The 23,866-nt window shown below is 37.5% G+C and overlaps 1 protein-coding gene across 1 annotated transcript in view; it reads right to left on the bottom strand.

The window, feature by feature from the left end:
- Positions 1–23,866, bottom strand: part of DDX10 (DEAD-box helicase 10) — a 289,327-nt gene that overhangs the window by 91,698 nt on the left and 173,763 nt on the right. The window contains exons 13-15 of the mRNA XM_017855255.1: positions 19,252–19,371; positions 16,352–16,513; positions 4,673–4,729 (exon numbers count right to left, since the gene is read on the bottom strand). Of these exons, the coding sequence (XP_017710744.1) occupies positions 4,673–4,729; positions 16,352–16,513; positions 19,252–19,371 (339 nt within the window). The remainder of the gene's footprint in view (positions 1–4,672; positions 4,730–16,351; positions 16,514–19,251; positions 19,372–23,866) is intronic.

Genomic DNA, 23,866 nt, shown 5'->3' on the forward strand with positions numbered 1-23,866 from the left:
GGGGGGATGGGGGGGTTGGGGGGGTGGAGAGGAGAGTCCATAGGTCACTCGATATAATACTGAAAACCACTGAAGTAGATCAGTGGCTGCAACACTCACTCTTCAATTTCATGGATCAGAAAAAGCTCAAAAAAGATTTTAAAGGGGTGAAATGGGTTTTACTTTGCCAAATAATAAGACTTTTTAAAAATTATCAGTATTATTTCATAAATGAAAGGATATTTTAACACCAAAAAAGTAGGAAGAACAAAATATCAAATGAATAAAGCTAGCTTTGCTTTATGAAACTACTGTTCGGTCAGAGAAAAAGTCATTGAAGACCAGTAGATTAGAAAGTCAGTCCAGGGCATCTCTCAAGTCTACTAGAGTTTTTTAAGGTTTTTTGTTGTTGTTGTTGTTGTTGTTTCGTCTGTTTGTTTGTTTTGTTTTGTTTTGTTTGAGACAGAGTCTCGCTCTGTCACCCAGGCTGGACTGCAGTGGCATAATCTCGGCTCACTGCAGCCTCCACCTCCTGGGTTAAAGTGATTCTCCTGCCTCAGCCTCCCAAGTATGCTGGGATTACAGATGCATACCACCACGCCCGGCTAATCTCTGTATTTTTAGTAGAGATAGGGTTTTGCCATGTTGGCCAGGCTGCTCTTGAACCCCTCACCTCAGGTGATCCACCCGTCTCGGCCTCCCAAAGTGCTGGGATTACAGGCATGAGCCACCACGCCCGGCCTAGAGTTTTAAAATTAAATAACTACTTCTTCTTCAGACCTCCTATTCTGAGAGCTCTAACTTCAACACTACTTTTCTGTTAGTACAGAGATTACCTTAGGTATTCAAGAAACTGTTACCTAAAACTAATATTTGTTAAGTATAAATAAAAACACAATACAAACCAAAAAATAAAAACAAGTGAAAATGTACAATGTCTATAAAACTTCAACCTCGAAATGTATGACATCATATTAATTTTCCCCACACCTAAAACTGTGAACTATAATCATCATTTTAATACAGTCAAAGCAACTTTTAACTATTTTAAGTATTTGAGCTCTTTCCTACTCTTTGCTCCTTCATAGTCAGTGTTCAATTTCATCAGCCTCAGACTTTTGTTTAATAAATCACACTTTTGGCCAGGTCCGGTGGCTCATGTCTATAATCCCAGCACTTTGGGAGGCCGAGGCGGGCAGATCACGGGGTCAGGTGATCAAGACCATCCTGGCTAACACGGTGAAACTCTGTCTCTACTAAAAATACAAAAAATTAGCTGGGCGTGGTGGTGGGCGCCTGTAGTCCCAGCTACTCAGGAGGCTGAGGCAGGAGAATCGCTTGAACCTGGGAGGTGGAGGTTGCAGTGAGCCAAGATCGCGCCACTGCACTCCAGCCTGGGTGACAGAGCAAGACTCCAACTTAAAAAATAAATAAATAAATAAATAAATATCACACTTTCTTTTCAAAAGTAGCACAGTACTGAGATATTTCTGAGGATCTATTTCCCCAAGTTTTGGCACTATTGTTCCTTTGCCTTACATTTCTACAAAATCATTCCAGCAACCAAGGACTCCTACTGGCACTTGTGACCCTCAAAGCAAAAGGAAATTTAGTTAGATAATGAGATAAAGCTGTATTCCAGGATTATGTAACCTCCCTGAACCCAAAAGCAATGTGGTCTATTGATCACTGCTACAAGTATTTTCTGGATCTTAGTTTAAAATCTCTAGGTCATAAGAATATACTACATCTTGTTAGCTAAAGTAAAACAATTCTATTGTGCAGTTCAAATATTTCTCTGCTAAAGAAAGTTTTGATACCCAAAAGACCTATATTTCCCAAACCACTATTAGGTACCCAGCAAATCTTTGTAACAGTTTCAGCTCCGTATTTATCTTCCATTCCCAATTCTGCACATAACATAATCTAGGCAGAACTTAGATCTATCTTTTAACAAAAAGTCGTATCAGATTCCTGAGAGGTCCATTCCAACTTTAGTTTATCCTACTCACACTTTAAAGCAATTTTTCTTAGAAATACTTTCAATATGCCAGAGAAGAGATTACCAGTAATCATCATTTCTAAAATTGAAAATTCACATTATCATTAAGTTTTCTCTTTTCTGGGAAATAAAGATAATTCCATTAAACTTCACTCAAACACTAACTCCCCCCCCCAAAAAAATACTGTGTCCTTTATATCCTTCCTTGTATAATAAAATGATGTTTGCTGCACAAAACACAAAACAAGGTAGAAAGACAGCTATGTGAGTCCTCCCTTTCTTACACTTTCAGTTTCTATGCAGTGATTGCTTAGAATAGCTATAAACAGCTATGACTACATTTCCTGGTAAATTAAGTCTGCAAGTACCACTTTCTTTGACCATTAAAATACCTTCTGGATATCTTGTAGGTTCAGGGATCAAAGGGATGCTCTAGCTGAAATCTGAAGTGATTCAGAAGGCAACAACCTAAGTAACACAATGATCAGGTTTACAGAAGAGGATCAACGAGAAGACAAAGTTTACTCAAAAACTAAGTCACATCTGTCATTTGAAGCACACACACTGAGAGAAACCTGATAATTTACATCATATTTCTCCTTACATATCACAGAAATTTGTGCCATCGTCCCTTTACCAAGTGTTTCCAAATAATATCTTCTGGGTCTGCTTCCAAAAGGCACCTCAAAAGCCATGAGAGCCTTCATCCCCTGTCACTTTCATTTGAAAGGAAGCTAGGTGCAAAAGGTTGGTTTGAGCTCATTCCTTGGGCTCTGTCAGTCAGCCTGAACCTGTCACTGCTGGCAGTCCTCAGTGTCTTGAGGAATGTTTGAGTCCTGGCTGCAAACCAGCCACTGATCCCTCTGGTAATATCACTCTTACAAAAGGGCTGCCATCTCTGAGCACTCAGACAAGGGCTGTGAAATGGAGTTAGCTAAACTATTCAGAGCAATAATAAAACACAGCCTCTGTCTATTTAAAGCTCCTGGCTGAGCTGCAAAGCCATGTCAGCTCTTCTTTCTGTTCTTAGTCCCATCCTTAGTGGTTATAAAGAAATGAGACCTTCTCTTGACAAGAAAAATCTTCTTCCTTTTTTAGATGTCAGGAAATAAACACACAGGACAAACACGGAAGGAGAGTGGGAAATGGAAGGGAGAGTCTGGCATAAGGAGTTCACTTCAGAGATCAGTCCCCAGTGAAAATGCCTGATTCTCACGACTTTACCATTTTTTCATTTCCCCAGCAGACACAGTATTAAAACCAAATATACACATCAATTTATGGAGGAATAAAAGAAGAGGTTTCCAGGAGGATAGCTCAAGGGTGAGAGCAATTTCTTACAGCTTAAACCACCAGGGAAAAAAAAAATTGAGCATACAGCATCAGTAAATATAAAAAATAAACCATATTTAGTGATATATACAAATATGCATGAATAAAAACAAAAGAAATACAGTAACAGGGCTTTCTTTGGCTCTAGATTATATCTTTCATCTTACATTTATATATGCAGAAATGAGAGCTTCTTAGTGAAATAAAATAGGTTTATTTTTATGCTAAACATGCAATATTCATAAATATCAAACGCTTTTATTAGATTTAAGATTTTCTTCTTAAATTTCAATCCTTCCCACTACAGCCTCTGAGATCTAGTGTCCCTGCCATGGTGGTTCATGCTTGCACTTTAAAGCATATGCAGAAGCCACCACCTTATTTAGCAGTCAGGCTGCACACACTGGAGCTCTCGTTTTCGGGCACCTTCGAAGACAGAGTGATATTTAATACTGACTATAAGCAGTCTTTTCATCTTACACTGCAGAATAATTGCTTCCCACTTCAGAACTATAGCATGAGTTATCATCTCTGACTTGCTCTCTAAGTGCTATGGCCAGCACAGAAAAAAAAATGACAAAGAATATTAAGGGCCTCCTCAAGGGAGTTGGAGCTTTGCTAACTGTCAAGAGGAAATCATGGCTAGTCAGAAACAGCACAATGAGATACAGCATGAGAAATGACATACGTTATTGGGCCCTAGTTCTAGGAAATCATTTCTACTAAATGTCCTCAGAATGCAGAAGCTGAACACTTCTCAGTGACAAACACATTATATAAAAATCATAGCTGCACGTGGACGGTGTTTATAATTATACATACATACTTGGGGAAAAGTGTACATATGTATTTGCTGAAAAGTATCAGCTACAGACTATAGTAAAAGTGGGAGATACAGAATGCTTTTCCCCTAGATTCTAAGAGCTGAACTGATGCTTTCAAAGTTACCTGTTATCAGGTTGGGTTCACATGGGCTGTCTACCTGAAGATGATACAGATGAAAATTCTATCAGGCCTGGCCCACAGAGTCAACTGCCTTTTGTATTTAGCAGACACAAAATACAATGGGAAAAAGTGGTGGAGTAAACGAGGCAAACCCAGTAACAAATTATCTTAGGTATTTTTCAGCCTGCACCAGAGAGGAAACAGATGAATACAAGAAAGTGAATAGAAGACCGCATGGGCTTGAATCCAACTGGAATATCATGATATACAAATGACATATAAAATCCATATTGAAAAGAAGAGGATTTAAATTCCATTTTAACATTACAAGCATTGTTCTTGCCAAAATATAAAATGCTTTTATCAATTCTACCTTAATAGAGCTTGGAAAAACAAATGTATATAAACCCTTACCTTTGCTTGCCTCTTGTTGGCTTCTCTTCTGGCTTCCCTTTCTTTCAGTCTTTTCTCCTGGAGACAAGGAAGAGGAGAAAAATTAGCAGCATATAATTAGGTATAAAACAGAGTACATATTCATTACAGTTTTATTCCCTAAAGCTAACTAATATGTGATATTCATTTTTCAACAAATATTTACTGATTATGGGATTGGCACAGGTATTCATGAATCATTAAGAACGTGTCAGACAGATCTGGAATCAAATCCCAGTTCTATCACTTACTCTGGCTATGTTAGTATGCCAATGGTTAGCACTTACTTTCAAATAAAACACACACTAACAGGCAGGTAAGACATAATGTACGATTATACAAGAGACACATCCTAGTGATTACTTGGAAGTTCTAGAAACCAAGTTCAGTGGAAGGAAATGCAAAGGAGAAAAAAGAAAAACTCAGAAAGCTTTTGGGTTGCTTATTATCGAAGAGCTTCTTTAGAAAATGATCGATCTCAAACCTGGGTCTTTATGTGCCAAATATAGTGCTTTTTTGCAATACATTCTAATAAAATAAAACGTTAACATTTGGGGGTTAAACATTAACAGATGTGACTTTAAAAACAGAAGAAAATAATAACTAGTATTATTTTAGCAAGCAGCCAATTAATGCAATAGTGATGATCAAACTTTATCCCTGAAATGGTTCTCTAATGAGATTATAAAAGATGTTCTGCCACTAAATTAGAATAATCTCAATGCTTCCCCAAGTTGTGGGGAAAAATAACTTAATCAATGGCAGTTTCTAAACAATTTGTTCCTAAATTAAGTTGGCACCAATCACAGGCTTTCTTTGAGCATTAGCAGACTACAAAATACATGAAAGAAGCAAAACAAGATTAAAGAAAAAATGTGATATAACTGATCATAATTAACACTTCATTTGAGCTGGCTTTAGCTTGTGGATACACATATTTGTAACTTTATCTCCCTTCTCTTCCCACCCCACCCTCCATGCAGAGTTTTCCTGTGTTAGACACTACAATGAAACATAACTATATTTCATGTTATTCTACAAAGACTGCAATGACTTCAGTGTTTTGCTGCTTACACTAATGTTAAGACTATAGCTATACAAAATATCAAGTAACTGCAGAGAGGAATAAAATTGTACTTTCATAAAAATTTATTTGTCCATTAGCACATTACTACGTCATTTTCTTACCAACAGAAATAGCTCAGAATTATTAAGTATCAACAATGTGCTAGGCATTTCATATAACAATTTGGTTTTTTATCTTTTTAAACCTATGTAATAGAACTTATAAGGTATTACTATTCCCATTCTATAGATGAAAAATGGAAGATCAAAGTAACTAAGTAACTTGCCTGATGTGTCACACATAGTAAGTGATGGACTTGGGATTAAACTGGGCCTGGGGAGCCGAAGTTCTCACTCCCTCAAATCTAGCACACCACTACACTTCATACTCCTCCACTGGAATACTGACTTCACTTTGTAGGTTCGTACGTAGTATTTGTATCCGTATCAGCATGTTTTAGACAAATGCTGCCACTTCCTTTATCATTATAAATAGTCTGCTACCATACAGGTCTTTTCATCCTGATAGCATTTTTTATTTTCCTGACAGCATTTTATAGACATTAATTAATTTTTGTCAGTCTTCTGTACAGAAGAAACAGGTAACTGATCACATTTAAAAGCCACACAAATTTTTGTTGTGATTATTCAACAACTGGTCTTCCTTCAACACATCAGTGTCTGAAAATGGCACTTCAAAGTTGCAAAGAATAAATTCAATATATTCACATCAGAAAAACCCTTTCTACTCAAGCAAACATAACCATGCTGAGGTTTTCCATTCAGTCATTTTAATCATAGCAGGAAAAAATGGACAATTTTCTACTTTTACTGAATTCCAATATTAATTCATTATAGTCACTAAAAGATATTTTAAAGTTCAGCTTTAAGTTGGCTATCAGAATTTATATGTACATGCAGATAAGATAATTTTCCCTTTTAAATTTTCTACCAAAATTTTCAGACAGACAAGAGATATCCAAAGACTTTTACAACATGAAGCGAATGTTACCAAGACATGAAACAAATGCACTAATGACAAATTTTTAATACTGAGTAAAACTAAAAGAAAATAATTTGAAGTGAATCATTAGAAAATGTTTCTTATCTGAAAAAGCTTTATTAGTACTCTGTCTGAAAAGAGCCAAGAGTAAACATTGAGAGAGAAGCAAAAGAACTGAAAGTAGATATATCATAATTCAAAACTTAGAAAATGAATATATTCTTTGTGGGGATAAGAAAAAAAATTTTAAAGACGGTTTATGACATATGACAAAACATAAAGATAAAAGGCTGGAGTACAGTCACTTCAGGAGAAAAGTATAAGTGAATTTCATTAGATTCGGTAACTGAAGTCCTCCTCCCCTTTTAATTAGGTGTGGCTCAAATGCTTTAAATCCTTTATTTTCCTATTTTGTTTCTGAGGACATCCTGGTACCAAAACTACTTTATGCTACAAAAAAGAAGGCAAAATGTTATCTTTAGTTCTGCCATGCTACAAAATGATTAAGTATAAGGGGAGCATGAAATTCAATAATGAAAATCAAATTCACAAGGGACAGAAAAACAGAAAATCAAATTTCAAGGTATAAAATACTCCCTTTATAGATATTATACTTCTTTTGGATTCTCACACACTATAGGTCCTTAGCTTCCAGAAAAGAAAATACCATGAAATACGAATTTCATGAGCAGTCAGGACTACAAATTTAAACTTTTTCATTCTAGGGTGATACTTGAAAATTTGTAATTTGAAAGTAAGACTCATTTTTGGAGGTTATGGAAGTATAATCCATTTGCATGACTCTCAGGCAACTGTATCAGTTTGGTAAGGAACTGAGTCCCCAGCTATCACGTAAGGAAGAAGGGGACATGTATCTTTACTTCAGTATTAGAATAACCTATTTTTCAAAAAAGAAAACTGGCTTAACAAAAGTGAACAAAAGAAAGATCATGAGAATTGTTAAGTCCCAAAGACATCCCCTGCCCTCCAAGAACAAAATTCCAGTAAACCTAAATCCTTCCCAGGAACTTAACACAACAAGGTTCTCTGATCTGTTACCTATTTTACAGAGTTTTGCTTGAACGACATTAAAAAGTGGACTTCTATGAATAAATCTGTAACAACTATAACAAGGATATGAAGACAGAATGAGAAAAACAAATTGATGTGGAAACACTGATTCACTAGTTAAATCCTTTGAATATTTACCCAACCACATGGTAGGCTCTGGATACATATAATGGGCAAAACAGATATAGACCAGTGCCCTTTGCAGTTTATAACTTATTCCTATCAGACTCCCTGATTCCACTGGAAGCAAACTGCTCCCTGCTCCTCAACCCCAATCTCTAACTACTCACCATCGACCTAATACCCAACCCACCTCTCCAACACCACATGGGTTAAAAAAAAAAAAAAAAAAAACAAAGAAAGCATGAAAATAGATCAGATTTATGTAATTCTGAATATTTGTCTCATTTTTGATGCTGGATATAAAGACAGCCCAAACACCAAGATATTGACCTAAATGTCACTAGATGGTATAAGCTTGTGAGAGTAAGAACAGAAACCTCCCCAGGCAGACATCTCCAAATGGTAGGCAAAGGTTCTGTAGTAACAGGTTGGCTTCCATTTTAATAATAAACCTGGTTGTGACAGTGGAAGGGCTGAAACTAGGAGGAGAAAGGGTTGTAAAAAAAGGATCTTGTATTCTCTTCTATAAATAAGTTTCATTCACAACATCCATTTTAGAATTAGGCACCAGATGCTGAGTCCCTTGTCCTCAAGATGACACTTCTGATCTTAGTAAAATTTCATAAGGACCATGTGAGCCAGACCAGTCTCTGGCTCTCTTACTTTAGACTCTTAAATGGCCATAGCTATGGTAAAATGGATTCTGGCACTAGTGTATGTACACATACAGCTATACAATGAACATTCAGGAAACAGTGGTATTAGTATGGAGTCTTAAACTATACTACTAACCACAACATCTAATTTATTCTTTTTTTTTTTTTTTGAGACGGAGTCTTGCTCTGTTTCCCAGGTTGGAGTGCAGTGGCAGGATCTCGACTCACTGCAAGCTCCGCCTCCTGGGTTTACGCCATTCTCCTGCCTCAGCCTCCTGAGCAGCTAGGATTACAGGCGCCTGCCACCACGCCCGGCTAATTTTTGTGTTTTTAGTAGAGACGGGGTTTCACCTTGTTAGCCAGGATGGTCCCGATCTCCTGACCTCATGATCTGCCCTCCTCGGCCTCTCAAAGTGCTGGGATTACAGGCATGAGCCACCACACCCAGCCTTCATTTAATTTTAATTTTTTAGAGATCAATGACCTTGTTCTGGAAACATGAAAAATTTCCATTATTTGTCATTTCTTCTTCAATACCCTCTACTCTTATGATCATCCACCTTTTAACTCATTGCTTCAGAGTTACTGTGCTATAAAAGAATGTCTGATGGCTTGACATAGGTAGCAACACAGTTGAATAGTTAAAAAGCATAAAGTCTGAACAGTAACAAAGACTTTGGTAAGAGTCCCAGGGCTGCTGTTTGCAAGCTGCAGGATTCTGGACACATTACTTGACCCTTCTAAGTCTTAGTTTTATAATCTGTAAAATGCTAGCTCACTGATTTCAGAAGTTAATTATTAGCATATAATATGATGGTACATGTAAACTTACTGCAGGGTCCAGTTAAGTAAGTGTTACTTGTTACTGTTAATATTCTTGCGGCTACTATTCCTCAGATGCCTGATTACAGTTTCCCTCTTTCTTGACTATCACACAAATTTATGGTTAAGTCAACTGGATTCCATGCCAACTTAATTATGTGTCAACAACAATAAAACAAGATAGATTTTCTAAAGTCTTCCTTTAATACTTTCTTAACTTTCTAACGTTCAAGCTGGTAGTAAATGGAACCTAGAGTAATGCTGTACCATCTCGGGAAGCAGTCCAGAGCCACATCTTGACATGTTTATGTTATCTAAATTCATAATCTGATATAGATAAAGCACTCGAATTTCAAGGGAATGAAAGAGCTTCATAATGAATTGTTTTTCTCTATTCTCAGCTGTGATAGCAAATATTATCACCTTAACTACAAGTCATCTTTCAGAACTAAGAATGATGACACAATACAGAGCAGATTTTCACTCCATTAAAGTAAAAATCATTCAAAAATAGGATCCATGGCCTATCTTTCAACAGTTCTGACTGAATTATTAAAAAACACATTGGCCGGCGCGGTGGCTCACGCCTGTAATCCCAGCACTTTGAGAGGCCGAGTCGGGCAGATCACGAGGTCAGGAGATTGAGACCAACCTGGCTAACACAGTAAAACCCCGTCTCTACTAAAACTACAAAAAATTAGCCAGGCGTGGTGGCGGGCCTAGCTACTCGGGAGGCTGAGGCAGGAGAATGGCATGAACCCGGGAGACTGAGTTTGCAGTGAGCCAAGATCGTGCCACTGCACTCCTGCCTGGGTGACAGAGCTAGACTCTGTCTCAAAAATAAAAAAAATTAAAAAATAAAAAAAAAAAAACACATTGCTTCCATGTGAGAGTAGCATTTTGTCTTTACAGTTTACTAGTTCACTAATGGTTTCATATGCAAAAGTTACAGCTTTTGCTATTTTTATTTCCAATGATTGGTTTCAAGAGGTTCTAAAGAGAAAATAAAAATAACAGACCTATTTAAGCACAGCTACCTATAAATGCCAGACAAAGCTGAAGGGTGGGGTGGTCTCAGAAGAAAGCAGTGCTTAAAGGCTAAAACGACAACTCATGAAGAGCAACCAAAGGTGCTAAATGACCCAAGGCAGTTACAGAAGGGTCCCTAAAACCCAGAGTAGCCGCTATGCATTTTGGCAAGCAGGCAGCTTGAATTCTCCTCCCAGTGATGCCATGAAACTATATGGTTTGGTTTGGTTTGGTTTGTACTTTAAACCAGTTAGGATCTTTAGACCTCTTATATACAAGGGAATTGAAATTCATATGTCAAATAGATGTCGGCACTCTCACCTTTATTGCAACATAATTCACAATAGTCAAGATATGGAAAAACTGAAGTGGCCATCAACAAACAATGGATTAAGTAAATGTGCTGTATAGATGTACAATGGAATACTATTCAGTCTTAAGGAAAACACAGTATTCTGTTATTTGCAACAAGACGACGTTTAGCAAAGGGAAATAAGCCAGGCAGAGAGGTAAATACCACACGGTCTCACTTATCCGCGGAATCTAATTCATAGAAGTAGACTTCATAAGAGCTCACAGAAGTAGAGCGTAGAGTGGTGGTTACCGAAGGACTGGGTGGAAGGGGTGCAGGGGAGATGAGCAAAGGGAAGATGTTGGTCATAGTGTACAAAGTTTCCATCCGACAGGAGGAATAAGTTCTGGTGATCTATTGCACAGCTTGGTGACCATGTTAATAATAATGTATTGTGTATTTCAAAATAGCTAAAATAGTGGACTATTAAATGTTGTCACCACAAAGTAATGATAAATATTTGAAGTAATGGTTATGTTAATTAGCCTAATTTGATTATTGGACAATATATACCTGTAATGAAACATCTCATTGTACCCCATACATACAATTATGTGTCAATTAAAAATAACATAAAACTTTAAAATAAAAAATAAATGTAAAACTCTTTATAACTCAGTTTTCTAAATCTTTTCTTTTTTTTTTTGAGATGGAGTCTCGCTCTGTCGCCCAGGCTGGAGTGCAGGGGCCGGATCTCAGTTCACTGCAAGCTCCGCCTCCCGGGTTCACGCCATTCTCCTGCCTCAGCCTCCTGAGTAGCTGGGACTACAGGTGCCCGCCACCTCGCTCGGCTAGTTTTTTGTATTTTTTTTAGTCGAGATGGGGGTTTCACTGTATTAGCCAGGATGGTCTCGATCTCCTGACCTCGTGATCCGCCCGTCTCGGCCTCCCAAAGGGCTGGGATTACAGGCTTGAGCCACTACGCCCGGCTTCTAAATCTTTAAAACAAAGATTTACTTGAATCACATTAGAAATTATATAGCTTTCAGAATCTGGTAGACGAAAATATGATTCAAAGACAGGTGTAATAGTATGAGGGAAAAACAAGTAGGACAAAATGAGTAGCCGAGTCCTACTATACTAAGACTGAGTGCATATGCAAAGCTATGATTCAAGGCTGTTAACTTTTAAACGCAAGAGCTAACAACTACTTCCAAACAGAATCATTAAGACTGAATTCACTTACATATTAAATATCCTATACTTTAAACCAAAAATATAATAAAATATTTTGAACACACTGAAAAAAAATGCCAAGGCTTACAAAATCTTCTACAACTGATACACATTAAAAGAAATGTATTAAATACAGAAGCATGTGATAGATTTTGTGAAGTTTCTTTCACATGCAAAATTCATTCAGGCACATCCCTAATTCGTAACTTTGGGTCAAAAGTTTTTTCACCTTTTTCTATCTTCCTGAAGTAAAGCTTCCCCTAGACCCCGCTGTTAGTATTTTCAATATTCTTTAGGGACATATAGTTCTTCTCAATATACTTTCATAAAAGTAACAAAATTATGAGTGACAGCCTCAAAGGGAAATAGAATTATATTTGCCCAAGGCAAATCCTACACTAAAAGAACAAAGAAGTGTCATTATAGTAGTAGTATACTCAGGAAAAAAATGTGACTTCAAAAACCAACAATGTGTTCAAGTAAAGCAATTAATTAAAGCAAAGTAATTTCTGCAGGATTAATAATATATTTAGTTTTTAAAGTTTTAATGGTTACTGGAAATATGTAAAGAAGAAAGTCTTTTTTTTTTTTTGAGACGGAGTCTCACTCTGTCACCCAGGCTGGAGTGCAGTGGTGCGATCTTGGCTCACTGCAAGCTCCACCTACCAGGTTCACGCCATTCTCCTGCCTCAGCCTCCCAACTAGCTGGGACTACAGGTGCCCACCACCAAGCCTGGCTTTTTTTTTTTTCTGTATTTTTTAGTAGAGATGGCATTTCACCATGTTAGCCAGGATGGTCTAGATTCCTGACCTCATGATCTACCCACCTCAGCCTCCCAAAACACTGGGATTACAGGCATGAGCCACCACGTCCGGCAAGAAGCAAGTCTTTTCATAAAGTAAAGCAAGCAATCTGACTTGTCAGGGAGAAAAAAATTACAAATTAAAATTCTGTTTTCCAAACAGTAAAGGATGATTTTATTCCCAGGTCTTAACTAGATCTATGGAGCCAGAGATCTCACTGACATCTGGCATTAAGTCCCACTCCTACTCCCTGATTTTTCAGATTAGGAAAGCAAAGTCCCAATCAGTGACTCGTAATCCAAACTGGACTGGGTATAAACTGTAATTACTTTTGCACCAACGTAGTCATTCCACACTGAGGACTCAAGCACAGGTTATTCCGCAATACAGCACAGTATTCTTCCCAAACATCACTGCTTCACTATCCCAAATGTGAAGATGTGCCACTTAAGAAAACATTCCATATTTCCCGGGTAGAAATCTACTCCAGAACAGCTTGGTGCATAAATGATGTGAGTACCTATATTGTGCCTTATGTATGCTATTGCAGTAAACATGCTAATGCTACAGTACTCACAAATGCAAAGTTTTCTCTACTTTAATACACACAAATACATGTGTGTGTTTGCCAATGAAAATATCATAAAATCAATCATGTGAGCATCAGGTAACATTTAAATTAAAGTTGAATAGAGAGAACTATTCTAGTTATTTCTTTGTGCTTTTTTTCCAGGTAAGATTTTCAAAATCCTATTTGGAAGGCATGTCTTGTACAGAATATACCTATTTTACATAAAATAGAAAGTTGTCACTTTTTAAAAAAAATACTGTGACTCTTGTAGTCACAGAAGTACTGACTTCAAAACCAGCTGTATATAAAGTTCAGGTGATTTCTCTCACAACTTTGTCAGCTCAAAACTGTTCTGTTCAACCTTGCTATGAGATAGTCATGGAGACAGTCTAAAAAATCACACGCTATATTCTAATAATGATGCAAAGAAAATGATTTACAAGCTCAAAACTAATTGAAAATGGAAAAGTGTATGAAACACCTTTCACATAAGAAAAGAAGAAAAAAATACGTATTCCTACTTATTTCTATTTGCATAAGGAAAGTGAAAGGACAAGTTTAAAATTAATAGCTATAAGGGTGTAGGTATGAATAAGACACACAGACATAGGCAGAAGCATGAATTCTCAGTGTGTGTGTGTATGTATATATATGTATATATGTGTGTGTGTGTGTGTGTATATATATATATATATATATTTTTTTTTTTTTTTTGGGAGATGAGTCTCACTCCTGTTGCCCAGGCTGAAGTGCAGTGGCACGACCTTGGCTCACTGCAACCTCCACCTCCCAGGTTCAAGAGATTCTCCTGCCTCAGCCTCCTGAGTAGCTGGGATTACAGGTGTGTGCCACCATGCCCAGCTAATTTTTGTATTTTTAGTAGACGGGGTTTCACTATCTTGGTCAGGCTGGTCTTGAACTTCCGACCTCATGATCCACCCACCTTGGCCTCCCAAAGTGCTAGGATTACAGGCGTGAGCCACCACACCCAGCCAATGTGCAATTTTTTATCTTGATTGAGTCATGTGATTATTCATTCCAAAACATTTTATGTTAAAAAAAAAAAAAAAAAAAAAAGGATGTGTAAGCAGCTTTTGTGAAGTAACAGCATATCTATAGTTAACTAAGACTTAATTATAATCTTCCTGAAGATGGAGGGACCCATGTACATATGTTAGTTTTTTCTTGTTTTTGTTTTTTTAAAGAGACAGAGTCTTGCTATATTGCCTTTTATTAATGAGTGGCTATTCACAGGTGCAGTTATAGCACATTACTGCCTCAAGTTCCTGGGCTCAAGTTATCCTTCAGCCTCAGCCTCTTAAGTAGCCAGAACTACAGGTGTGAACCACTGCACCCACTCAGCAGCACCCGGATATTTTAAATATTCTATGTTCACAGCCTATGGCAGAGCCTAGCAAACAAACACTGTATAAAACAAGTACAATCTGCCAATTTGAAATTAACTTTCTAAAGGTTTCCAGGACAATATTCAATGACCTGGTATAGTAATAACTTCCACATGGGAGAAAAGAGATGGCAAGGAAGGGGAAGGGGGTGAACTTTATTTTATGTAAATCCTTCATATTTCTTTTACTGCTGGCTACAACTTAGAAATACAGTACATTCTTGCTCAGTTGTCCCCTGGATAAATAAGTAGACTGCAAGCTGAAACATGACAAACTCCTGATACTCTTAATAGTAAAGATTTTAACGAATTGCTAATGTCAAATTTCAATTTAAGTACTGCACTAAGAGTAGCAATGCAAGAAATGTTTAGTTCTCTCATTAACATAAATATCTAACAATTGTAACCAGTATATTTCAGGTTCATTTGTTCTCCATATTTTGGAATGTTTTCTCAACATTCATTTTCCATCCCTAAAGCTATCTCCAATATCTACTTTTTCATCAAATGCTACTCTGAAGCTACATCAAATATTAAAATAAAGAAATGAGAACTGCTGTTCTATTTTTATAAAAAAGTTTGTACTGGTCCATGAAAAGTCAAATAGGAGTGAAAAGCTCTAAGAATCCTTCCCAGAATGTACTTAACAATGTCCACATCCAAAGGTATTTTGTTCTTAATACAAAATTTAATATTATAGCAGTGTTTCTCGGGTGTTTCTCACTGCATTACCCTGAAATCACTGTGTCAAAAGGGTGTTAAAGAAAGTTCTTTAAAAATGTGAATCTACTTTATTTCGTTAATTCATTTTTTTATCTAGTGAAATGTTCACTTCCATGGAATGAAGTAGTATAACAGCGTAACAATACCACGTGTGACCACTACATCAAGGATGACAGAAAACTGCCAAGTCCAAGGCCACAAGGGCACATGCTAATTTTTACAGAAGTTTTACAAAGTCTCCAGTTTTAATACAGTAAATTTAACATATTATCAAGTAATTGATATGGAAAGAAATTATTAAGTTGAATCTGGAAACACCATCAATCTTTTCCAATGGTTGAATGGTGAAACAAACCTCAGGACATCCATACCATGGGACATTACTTAGTAATAAAAGGAAGAAAGCATTGATGCACACAACTTGGCTGTATCTCCATAGAATAATGCTGAGTGAAAAAAGCCAATTCCAAAAAGCTACATACTGCATAGTTTTATATAAAACATTCTGGTAATGACAGAATTATTGAAATGGAGAGCTTGGGATATCTCTATCAACTACAAGTGAAACTACAATTATCTCAAAATAAAAACTGTAATAATAACAACAAATCCACTAATATTATTTATATCACCTCAGACCAAAGACAGATTTAAGTGGCATTCTCAGAAACCAGTCAATATACAGACTCCCCCAGCAGAGGAACAAATGAAGAGGAAAAAGAAAAGAGTAGCCACAGAAAAGAAGTGTCAGAGAAAACAATGAAGAAAATAATATACGTATTAATGAATAGCTAATGAATATTTAGATATACTTAAGGATATTAAATTTTACTCAGTATGAATTCAAGATGGAAAGCTTACCCGATGCTTTGCCTTAATTTTCTTCCTATATTCTTCTTTGTCAAATTTGTCCTCTTCCTGAAGTCTTTCCTTTGCTTTATCTAAGTTGATACCACCGGTGTCATCATCTTCCTCAGCATCCTTGATGGCAGATTTCTGCATTTGTGGCCACTGCTGAACCAACTACAGGCAGAAAAAAGGTCAGTGTCAACAAGAAGTAGGGAACACCCCAGAAAAGCACTTCATTTTGTCTGATTATTCTGAAAAGGTGCAGATACCCACTTTCTGCCTTACAATCTGTATTCTTAAATCTTTTAACCAACTTCAAGCCACAGAAGAGACCACCCTAGTCAGAGTAAAGTAACACTGCCAAACCCAATGAGAACAGGATTAAAAGAAAATTTCACCAAATAATTTGGAGAAGACAGTCACAGAATAGTGATGCTCCAGCATCTTCCCAAACAGCATTCTTAGTATCCTATTCTCCACACAACTCAGTTCAAAATTATCTGCACACAGCAGGAGTCGGGCTGAGTAGGACTCAGGCTGTACCTCCTTTGGGCTTCCATGGCACCCAGTGTGTTACTCTCACACAAAGTTCATTTGCACCGCATTGTTTTATGATCCTGTTTCTCTCACTAGAATTAATCTCCTTGAGAGCAGTTGTATGTCTTGTTCATTTATCCTTGGAGCCCAACATAGTATCTGGCACTTATTAAACAGGTGCTCAAAATGGATCAATGAATCACATATCAACTGACACTACATATAATGACTGAAATAACTAACTGAAAAGGAGAAAATCAGTTTGGGTTTCACAGGCTTGCTCAAATCCACATGATTTTACACACACACAGTTTAGCGTAAGAAACAAGGTGACCTAGAAGATGGGGCACTGATCTGGGAATGAGGGGACCTGGCTAAATATCCTGGTTTTTTCATTACTACGTAATGCTAAATAAATTAATCTCCGGATATCTGTGTCCCTTCCGGAAAACCAGAGGTTTATTTAACTCAGTAATTTCTAAGTCTAATACCACAAAACTTTATAGACAATTCAGACAAAAATAACTCTTATCTAATAATTAGTTGCCAGAAAGATTTAAGTAACTGCCATTGTTTTGAAAGACTGCTAATTAACCTGCCGGCAAATGGAAACTGCAAGCACACATCGCAGGTTTTAATGTCTCCTCCCTCCTCTGTGGCCACCATAACCATTCTTTAAGATGAGATTCCTATGGAGTCTCAACCTTTAGCAACCAATGGGATTGATAAATATCACTGAGCAGCTATGCTAGCAGTCACTGACCCTAAAGAGGCAATGCGAGGGATCAGTTGTAACAGTATGAATATCATGATACTTGGCTCCTCATCCCCACTGCAATCAGAGGGCAAAAAGTTTATCCTTCTATGGGCTAGAAAAAAAAAAAAAATAGTGGCATTTCTTTCAGAGCGTTAAGTCAGAAGCTTCAGTATGGCTCACATCCACAAACATCTCCTATTAGCACTAAGTACACACTGAAACATTTTATACTTGAGGATTTACATTCGTTTTGGAGCTAATTGGCATAATTTGTGCAGTTAAACTTAGTAGCATACTAAGGAACCTCATTACGCCAACAGCACTCATCTCATTTTACAGTGAACATCAGATGTCATATGACTATTCTAGTTTAGTCTGTTTCTCAGGTGCTGATCTCTTTTTCGTAATTTCATAAAGACTCATTATCTGTCATTTAGCTAAGGTTCCTCTTCAACTTCCACCACCTTTGAATGACACACTATTTTGTTACTTTTCGTGTGATTTATACACCCCAAAATAACATCCAAAATTTTAACTTCAAAATTAAAAGGAAACATACTCCATTGGGGAGAGGCTGCTTAAACAGTCTTCATGTTAGTGACGATGAGTATATAATGTGCTATATTAGTTAATATGAAAAGCTGTTCTTTTATTGAAATAGATGTTTCATTCAATCAATAAATTTTTCTGAGGGTTTATTATGTTAGGTATCTTTCTAGGTGCTGGGGATAGACTAGTGAACAAAATCAACAAAATACCTTCCTCGCAAGAAGAAATGGAGTGGAAACTGACAATAGTCAAATATAGATTGAAGTCATAAAGTAAGTGCTGTGAAGAAAAGTGAGGCAAGGTGAGAGAAATGAGGTTATGATGGAGGTAAGGTGCTCTGTGCTACATGAGGATAGTCAGGAAAACCTGGGCTGGTGAGAATGAGGCCATGAGATGATATTCAAAAGACCCTACCTACTATAACCACTCCTCAGGTAAGTCACTTGACATACTGGATCTATTTCATCATTTTAAAATGAAGACAACAGTTACGTAATAGCATGAACTTTCATGAGTAATCTGTGAGTGGTAACCCCTTCCCTATACTATGGGTATGTATTTACAATATGGCTTAGGGAAAGTTGAGATTAAACAAGGCACCTTTGTGTCTTAGGTTACTTTGTAAAGCAGAGAATTCCCTCCCATGGCCAGCCCAGAAAGATATATGCAAGTACGGCACTTAAAATTGAGGAAGTGCAAAGTAGAGGCCTGAGTGAAGCAAAAGAAGCTGTAGCAAGTAGCTGTATTAGTATTCTCATGTCTGTTCCATAGAACATAATGTTCAATACCAGGAAGAGAAAACCTTATCTTTAATAAAAACATAATTTGAAAGTTCAAAATCAACTCTGTGTCAGTATTACCAAGAAGTATCTCAGTTCATTGCCAGTAAGGCATCCTTGTTCACAGCAGTAGAGCTGATGTACAGCCTACAGTAACAGTGAAAGGAACGGCCCAGCATGCTGTAGAGAAACACTTACTCTATCACTAATGAATGGTAAGTAAGCAAGAGAGCCAATCTCTCCTAATACTCCAAATGTACCTCAGAAACGAAATACTTCTAAAATCTTACCTCCCCTTCATCAGTAAATGTTATCTTCTTATTCACTTTAAAATTTCTCTTCATTACTTTTTTTGCTTCTGCAACTTTGGTCACTTTTTTCTTGATGCTGGATTTAGAAGGTTCTTTCTTCTGTGTGAGAACATACAAAAAACACAGATGATTAGGGAAATGACTGATTTACATTAACAATCCAACTCTGGCAATACACTTTTCAGAACTGGGTGCATTTATTACTCATTAGCTAACGAGAAGCGTTAAAAACACTGTCCAGGAATAACATTATTTGGCTTATTAACTAAGAACTCCTCCCAAAACCTAAAAATTTAAACACGAATAGGAGGGCTAGTAGACCAATAACATTTACATTTTCTCTATTACTAGAACTGTGCTATTTGATAATATTTAAGGACTAAAAATTACATAATGTAATACATGAGCATAAGATAAATAAAGCTATCTTCCAGTCAAAATTTCATACATATCTTAAAACGTGAAGTTGCAAACTTAAGTTCTTAGAGTAGGAAAATGTATACTTGGAAAGCAAAATGATTGCAATACATTGTTTGCAACCAACATTCCTCCTCCAATTATAATAATTTACCATAGGAACACAGTAAAATATCTGATGACAATTAAACTGTGTCCAGGCCGAGCATGGTGGCTCATGCCTGTAATCCCAGCACTTTGGGAGGTCGAGGCGAGTGGATCACCTGAGGTCATGAGTTCGAGACCAGCCTGGCCAACATGGTGAAACCCCACCTCTACTAAATATACAAAAATTAGCTGAGCATAGTGGCGGGTGCCTGTAATCCCAGCTACTCAGGAGGCTGAGGCAGGGGAATCACTTGAACTCGGGAGGCAGACGCTGCAGTGAGCTAAGATCACGCCATTGCACTCCAGCCTGGGGACAGAGCAAGACTTTGTCTCAAAACAAAAAAAAAAAAAAAGCTGTGTCCAGAGGTGAGATGGAGAAAACACTTAACAGGATATACTGATTAAGACCTAGCTTACAACCTAAAACCACTATAGCAAGACACTAAAAATTCAAAGCCACTGCTTACTTATGCTAAGTGAATGGTGAGCGGACCCCCTGAGATAGGGGTTGGAGAGGTCACAGCATAACCTGCTTTGATGAGAAAGTGACAAGACACAACCTGTGTCTAAGGATTTGGATTATCCTCCTCAAATTAGAGCTAGTATTACTATTGGTGGTACTTAACCCAATGCAGCTTCCATTAGACAGAATAAGAAGTCTTTGGTGCAGTAGTTAAGAACGAAAATGTATTCGAGCTCAAGCTCTATCACTAATATGCTATATGAGAGCAAGTTACCATTACCCAACCTCTGGGTTTAGATGTAAGTTGAAGACAACAATAGCATCTATCTCATACGGTTACTGGGAGGATTGAAAAGTAAATGTAAAACATATGAAAAAGTATTCAATAAATCTCAAATACCACTTCTATATGTTGATTTTGTGCTAAACAGAGAGATCAAGCCAAGTGCATAAAGGCTTACTTTGCAAAATACCAGACTTGCAGTCTCCCTAGTTGATTGATTTTTAACTCTGTACCATAGGGAATCACACAAGGAAAAAAGAGGAGGGACCAATCTAGAACATTATCTATAATTACCAGAAGTTTTGGGAAGCAGTGCATTGGTTACAACTGCTACATTATAGTAATAAGTACACACAAAAAAGACAAATCTTTTAGTAGGAGATACTAACAATGATGAATACATAAATGCTTAAAAATAAACCACCAAGGCCAGGTGCAGTGAATCACACCTACAATCCCAGCACTTTGGCAGGCAGAGGCGGACAGATCACTTGAGGTCAGGAGTTCAAGAGCAGCCCAGCCAACACAGCAAAACCCCGAGTCTACTAAAAATACAAAAAAATTAGCTGGGCATGGTGGCACACCCCTGAAATCCCAGCTACTCAGGAGGCCGAAGCATGAGAATCGCTTAAACCTGAGAGGTGCAGGTTGAAGTGAGCCGAGATTGTGCCAGTGCACTCCAGCCTAGGCAACAGAACAAGACTCTGTCTCAATAAATAAATAAGCAAAAAAAAAAAAACCATGCAATTAAAAATAACAAATCTACTAAAATAAAAGACCTGTGCCAAGTTATCAACGTATTATATTTTTAGATAATGGTCATGGTTATGAAAACCTGCTAGTGCATCTGCAAAAATATTATGATTTAACTACAAGAAAGTTGTTTTGACAATGATGGTTCTACTACGTGGGTATTACTAAAACATTGACTTTGTATTTCCGGTTCAACATGAAAGTCATAGTATCTAGTTACATTTATTTCTCAGACCACAAATTACATCATTTTAGAAGTTACCACCATCTCCAACCTATATAAAGCTAATGAAAAGATAATTGCCTCTGAGGTAGCTTTTATTCTATCAGAGACACTTCGTATGCTATAATTGAGGCAGGAGAATAGGGTCTGGAGGCAGGAAACTTAAGGCTAATTCCTGCTGAATCAAGAAAAACACCAAGGTCTGGAGGCAGCGAACCTGAGGCCCGTTCTCCTACTTCCCATAGCTGGATCAAAAGGAAAACACCTGGGTCTGGGGGCAGGGACTGTAAGGCCAATTAACACAAACTTCCTAAAGCTAAACCAAAAGGAAAACCCCTATCTCCCAACATGGAGTAACAAAGGATCAAAGGCTACTCTCCCTACAATCCCCCCACCCCCATCACACCTCAGATGGAAAGGAAAATACCCTGGATTGGCCAAGCAGGGACCATCCCTTCATCTGCACATGGTGCCAATTCACCTCAGCCTTTAATTAGGCTTGGACCAAATCCTTCATCCAGATAAGGGGTAACTGATAGGAACCTCAAAAGAAGTACTTAAAACTCAGAAAACTTTATAACAGGACTTTGAGCCACTTGCCCGGGCCCACTTCCACCCCATGGAGTGCTTTCTCACCTTAATAAATTCCTGCTTTTGCTGCTTCTTTCCTGTGTTTCATTCCTTTGTTATTTTGTGCATTTTGTCTGATTTGTTCAAAATGCCAAGAACCTGGACAACTCACTCAAGCCCCTCCTTCTGGTAATATAATCACTATATACACATCACAAGACTTCTATGAAAACAGATTAAGTTTTAGATTTCTTCTTCCCACTGGACATTCTCTACTTCCTCCACCTCCCAGGGGTCTGTGACTCCACAAGTATCACCAACTGGTGACAAAAGGCTCTACATTGCTGTGCCTACCCTCTCTCCACCACTATGCTTATTCTAAGATGTGTGACTATTGTTCTTTCTCAGTTAATATAATCCTCATTTCCTTATCTCACTTCAGAGAGCAACTGAGTAAGTTGTGCGGTAGTAAAACATCTAATAAACTTGTTCACCTAAAAAATAACCTGTAGGACCCCTGTGAACGCAAGGGATTAACAAGACCCCCACTTCTGTCAGCCTAGTCAGTATTCCTACACCTCCTTTTCCTCACAAAGGCTTAGAGACCACCATCAACACAACCACCAGGGCTGGTGGCTTTGTTACTGACTCCTACTGCATCTTCTTTGTTTTAGGGCTAGGACAATTCTTAAGGACCTTGGATCTCTCATCAGACCTCATCTAAAGACAGAGGCAATGCTGATCAAACAGTATAAACTTGAGGGATCACTGTAATATAAACGTAACATAGTAAATTATAATCACATAAACCAGTAAACAAAAAGTACTAGGAAAGAACCTGAGTAAACTTTCTGGGGTGATGGCAATGGTCTAGATCTTGATAAGTTTGAGTTACACAAGTGTATATATTTGTCAAAATTCATCAAATGTTACATGTAAGATTTGTGCATTTTATTGTATATAAATTTCTATCTCAAAAAAGAGTCCTGTAAACAATATTGAACTGTAGTTAACGCCATACAAGTTGAAGTATATGGAGGAAAGTGTAATGATGTTGGCAACTTACTCAAATGCCCTAAATAAAAAAGGATGGATAGACAGATGGATAGTTATGTGATAAAGAAAATATGGTAGATAGGTGCCTCATGCCTGTAACCAGCATTTGGGGAGGCCAAGGCAGGAGAATCTCTTGAGCCCAGGAGTTCAGGACCAGTCTGGGCAACTTGGTGGCACTCTGTCTCTACTAAAAATTAAAAAAAAAAAAAAATTAGCCAGGGTTGGTGGCACAGGCCTGTAGTCTTAGCTACTCAAGAGGCTGAGGTAGGAGGATCACTTGAGCCCAGGAGGTCAAGACTACAGTGAGCTGTGATCACCTCACTGCAATCTAGCTTGGATCAAAGAGCAAAGTACTGTTTCAAAAAAGCAAAGAAAGAGAGAAATATGGTAAAAGGCTAACTGCAGAATATGAATGGTGGAACACTGGGCGTTTGGGTGTCCAAAAGTATTACTTCTTACAACTTTTCTGTACATTTGAAAATGTTCATAAAACACAATAGCCCAGTCTAGAAACAATGGGGGGAAAATCAGAAAAATGTTACCAAAAACTGTCAATGGAATAAAGGTCAGAAAAAACAATCCGGCAGAGTGGATCCTTAAGTGAGGCGGGTCAAGTTGAAGAGCTTTAGGGAAATCCATGAAACCACTAAAATTACATGACAAAATGTAGAAGCATTTGCAT

The sequence above is a fragment of the Rhinopithecus bieti genome, unplaced genomic scaffold (assembly GCF_001698545.2).
Source record: "Rhinopithecus bieti isolate Rb0 unplaced genomic scaffold, ASM169854v2 scaffold_39705, whole genome shotgun sequence".
Taxonomy (NCBI): Eukaryota; Metazoa; Chordata; class Mammalia; order Primates; family Cercopithecidae; genus Rhinopithecus; species Rhinopithecus bieti.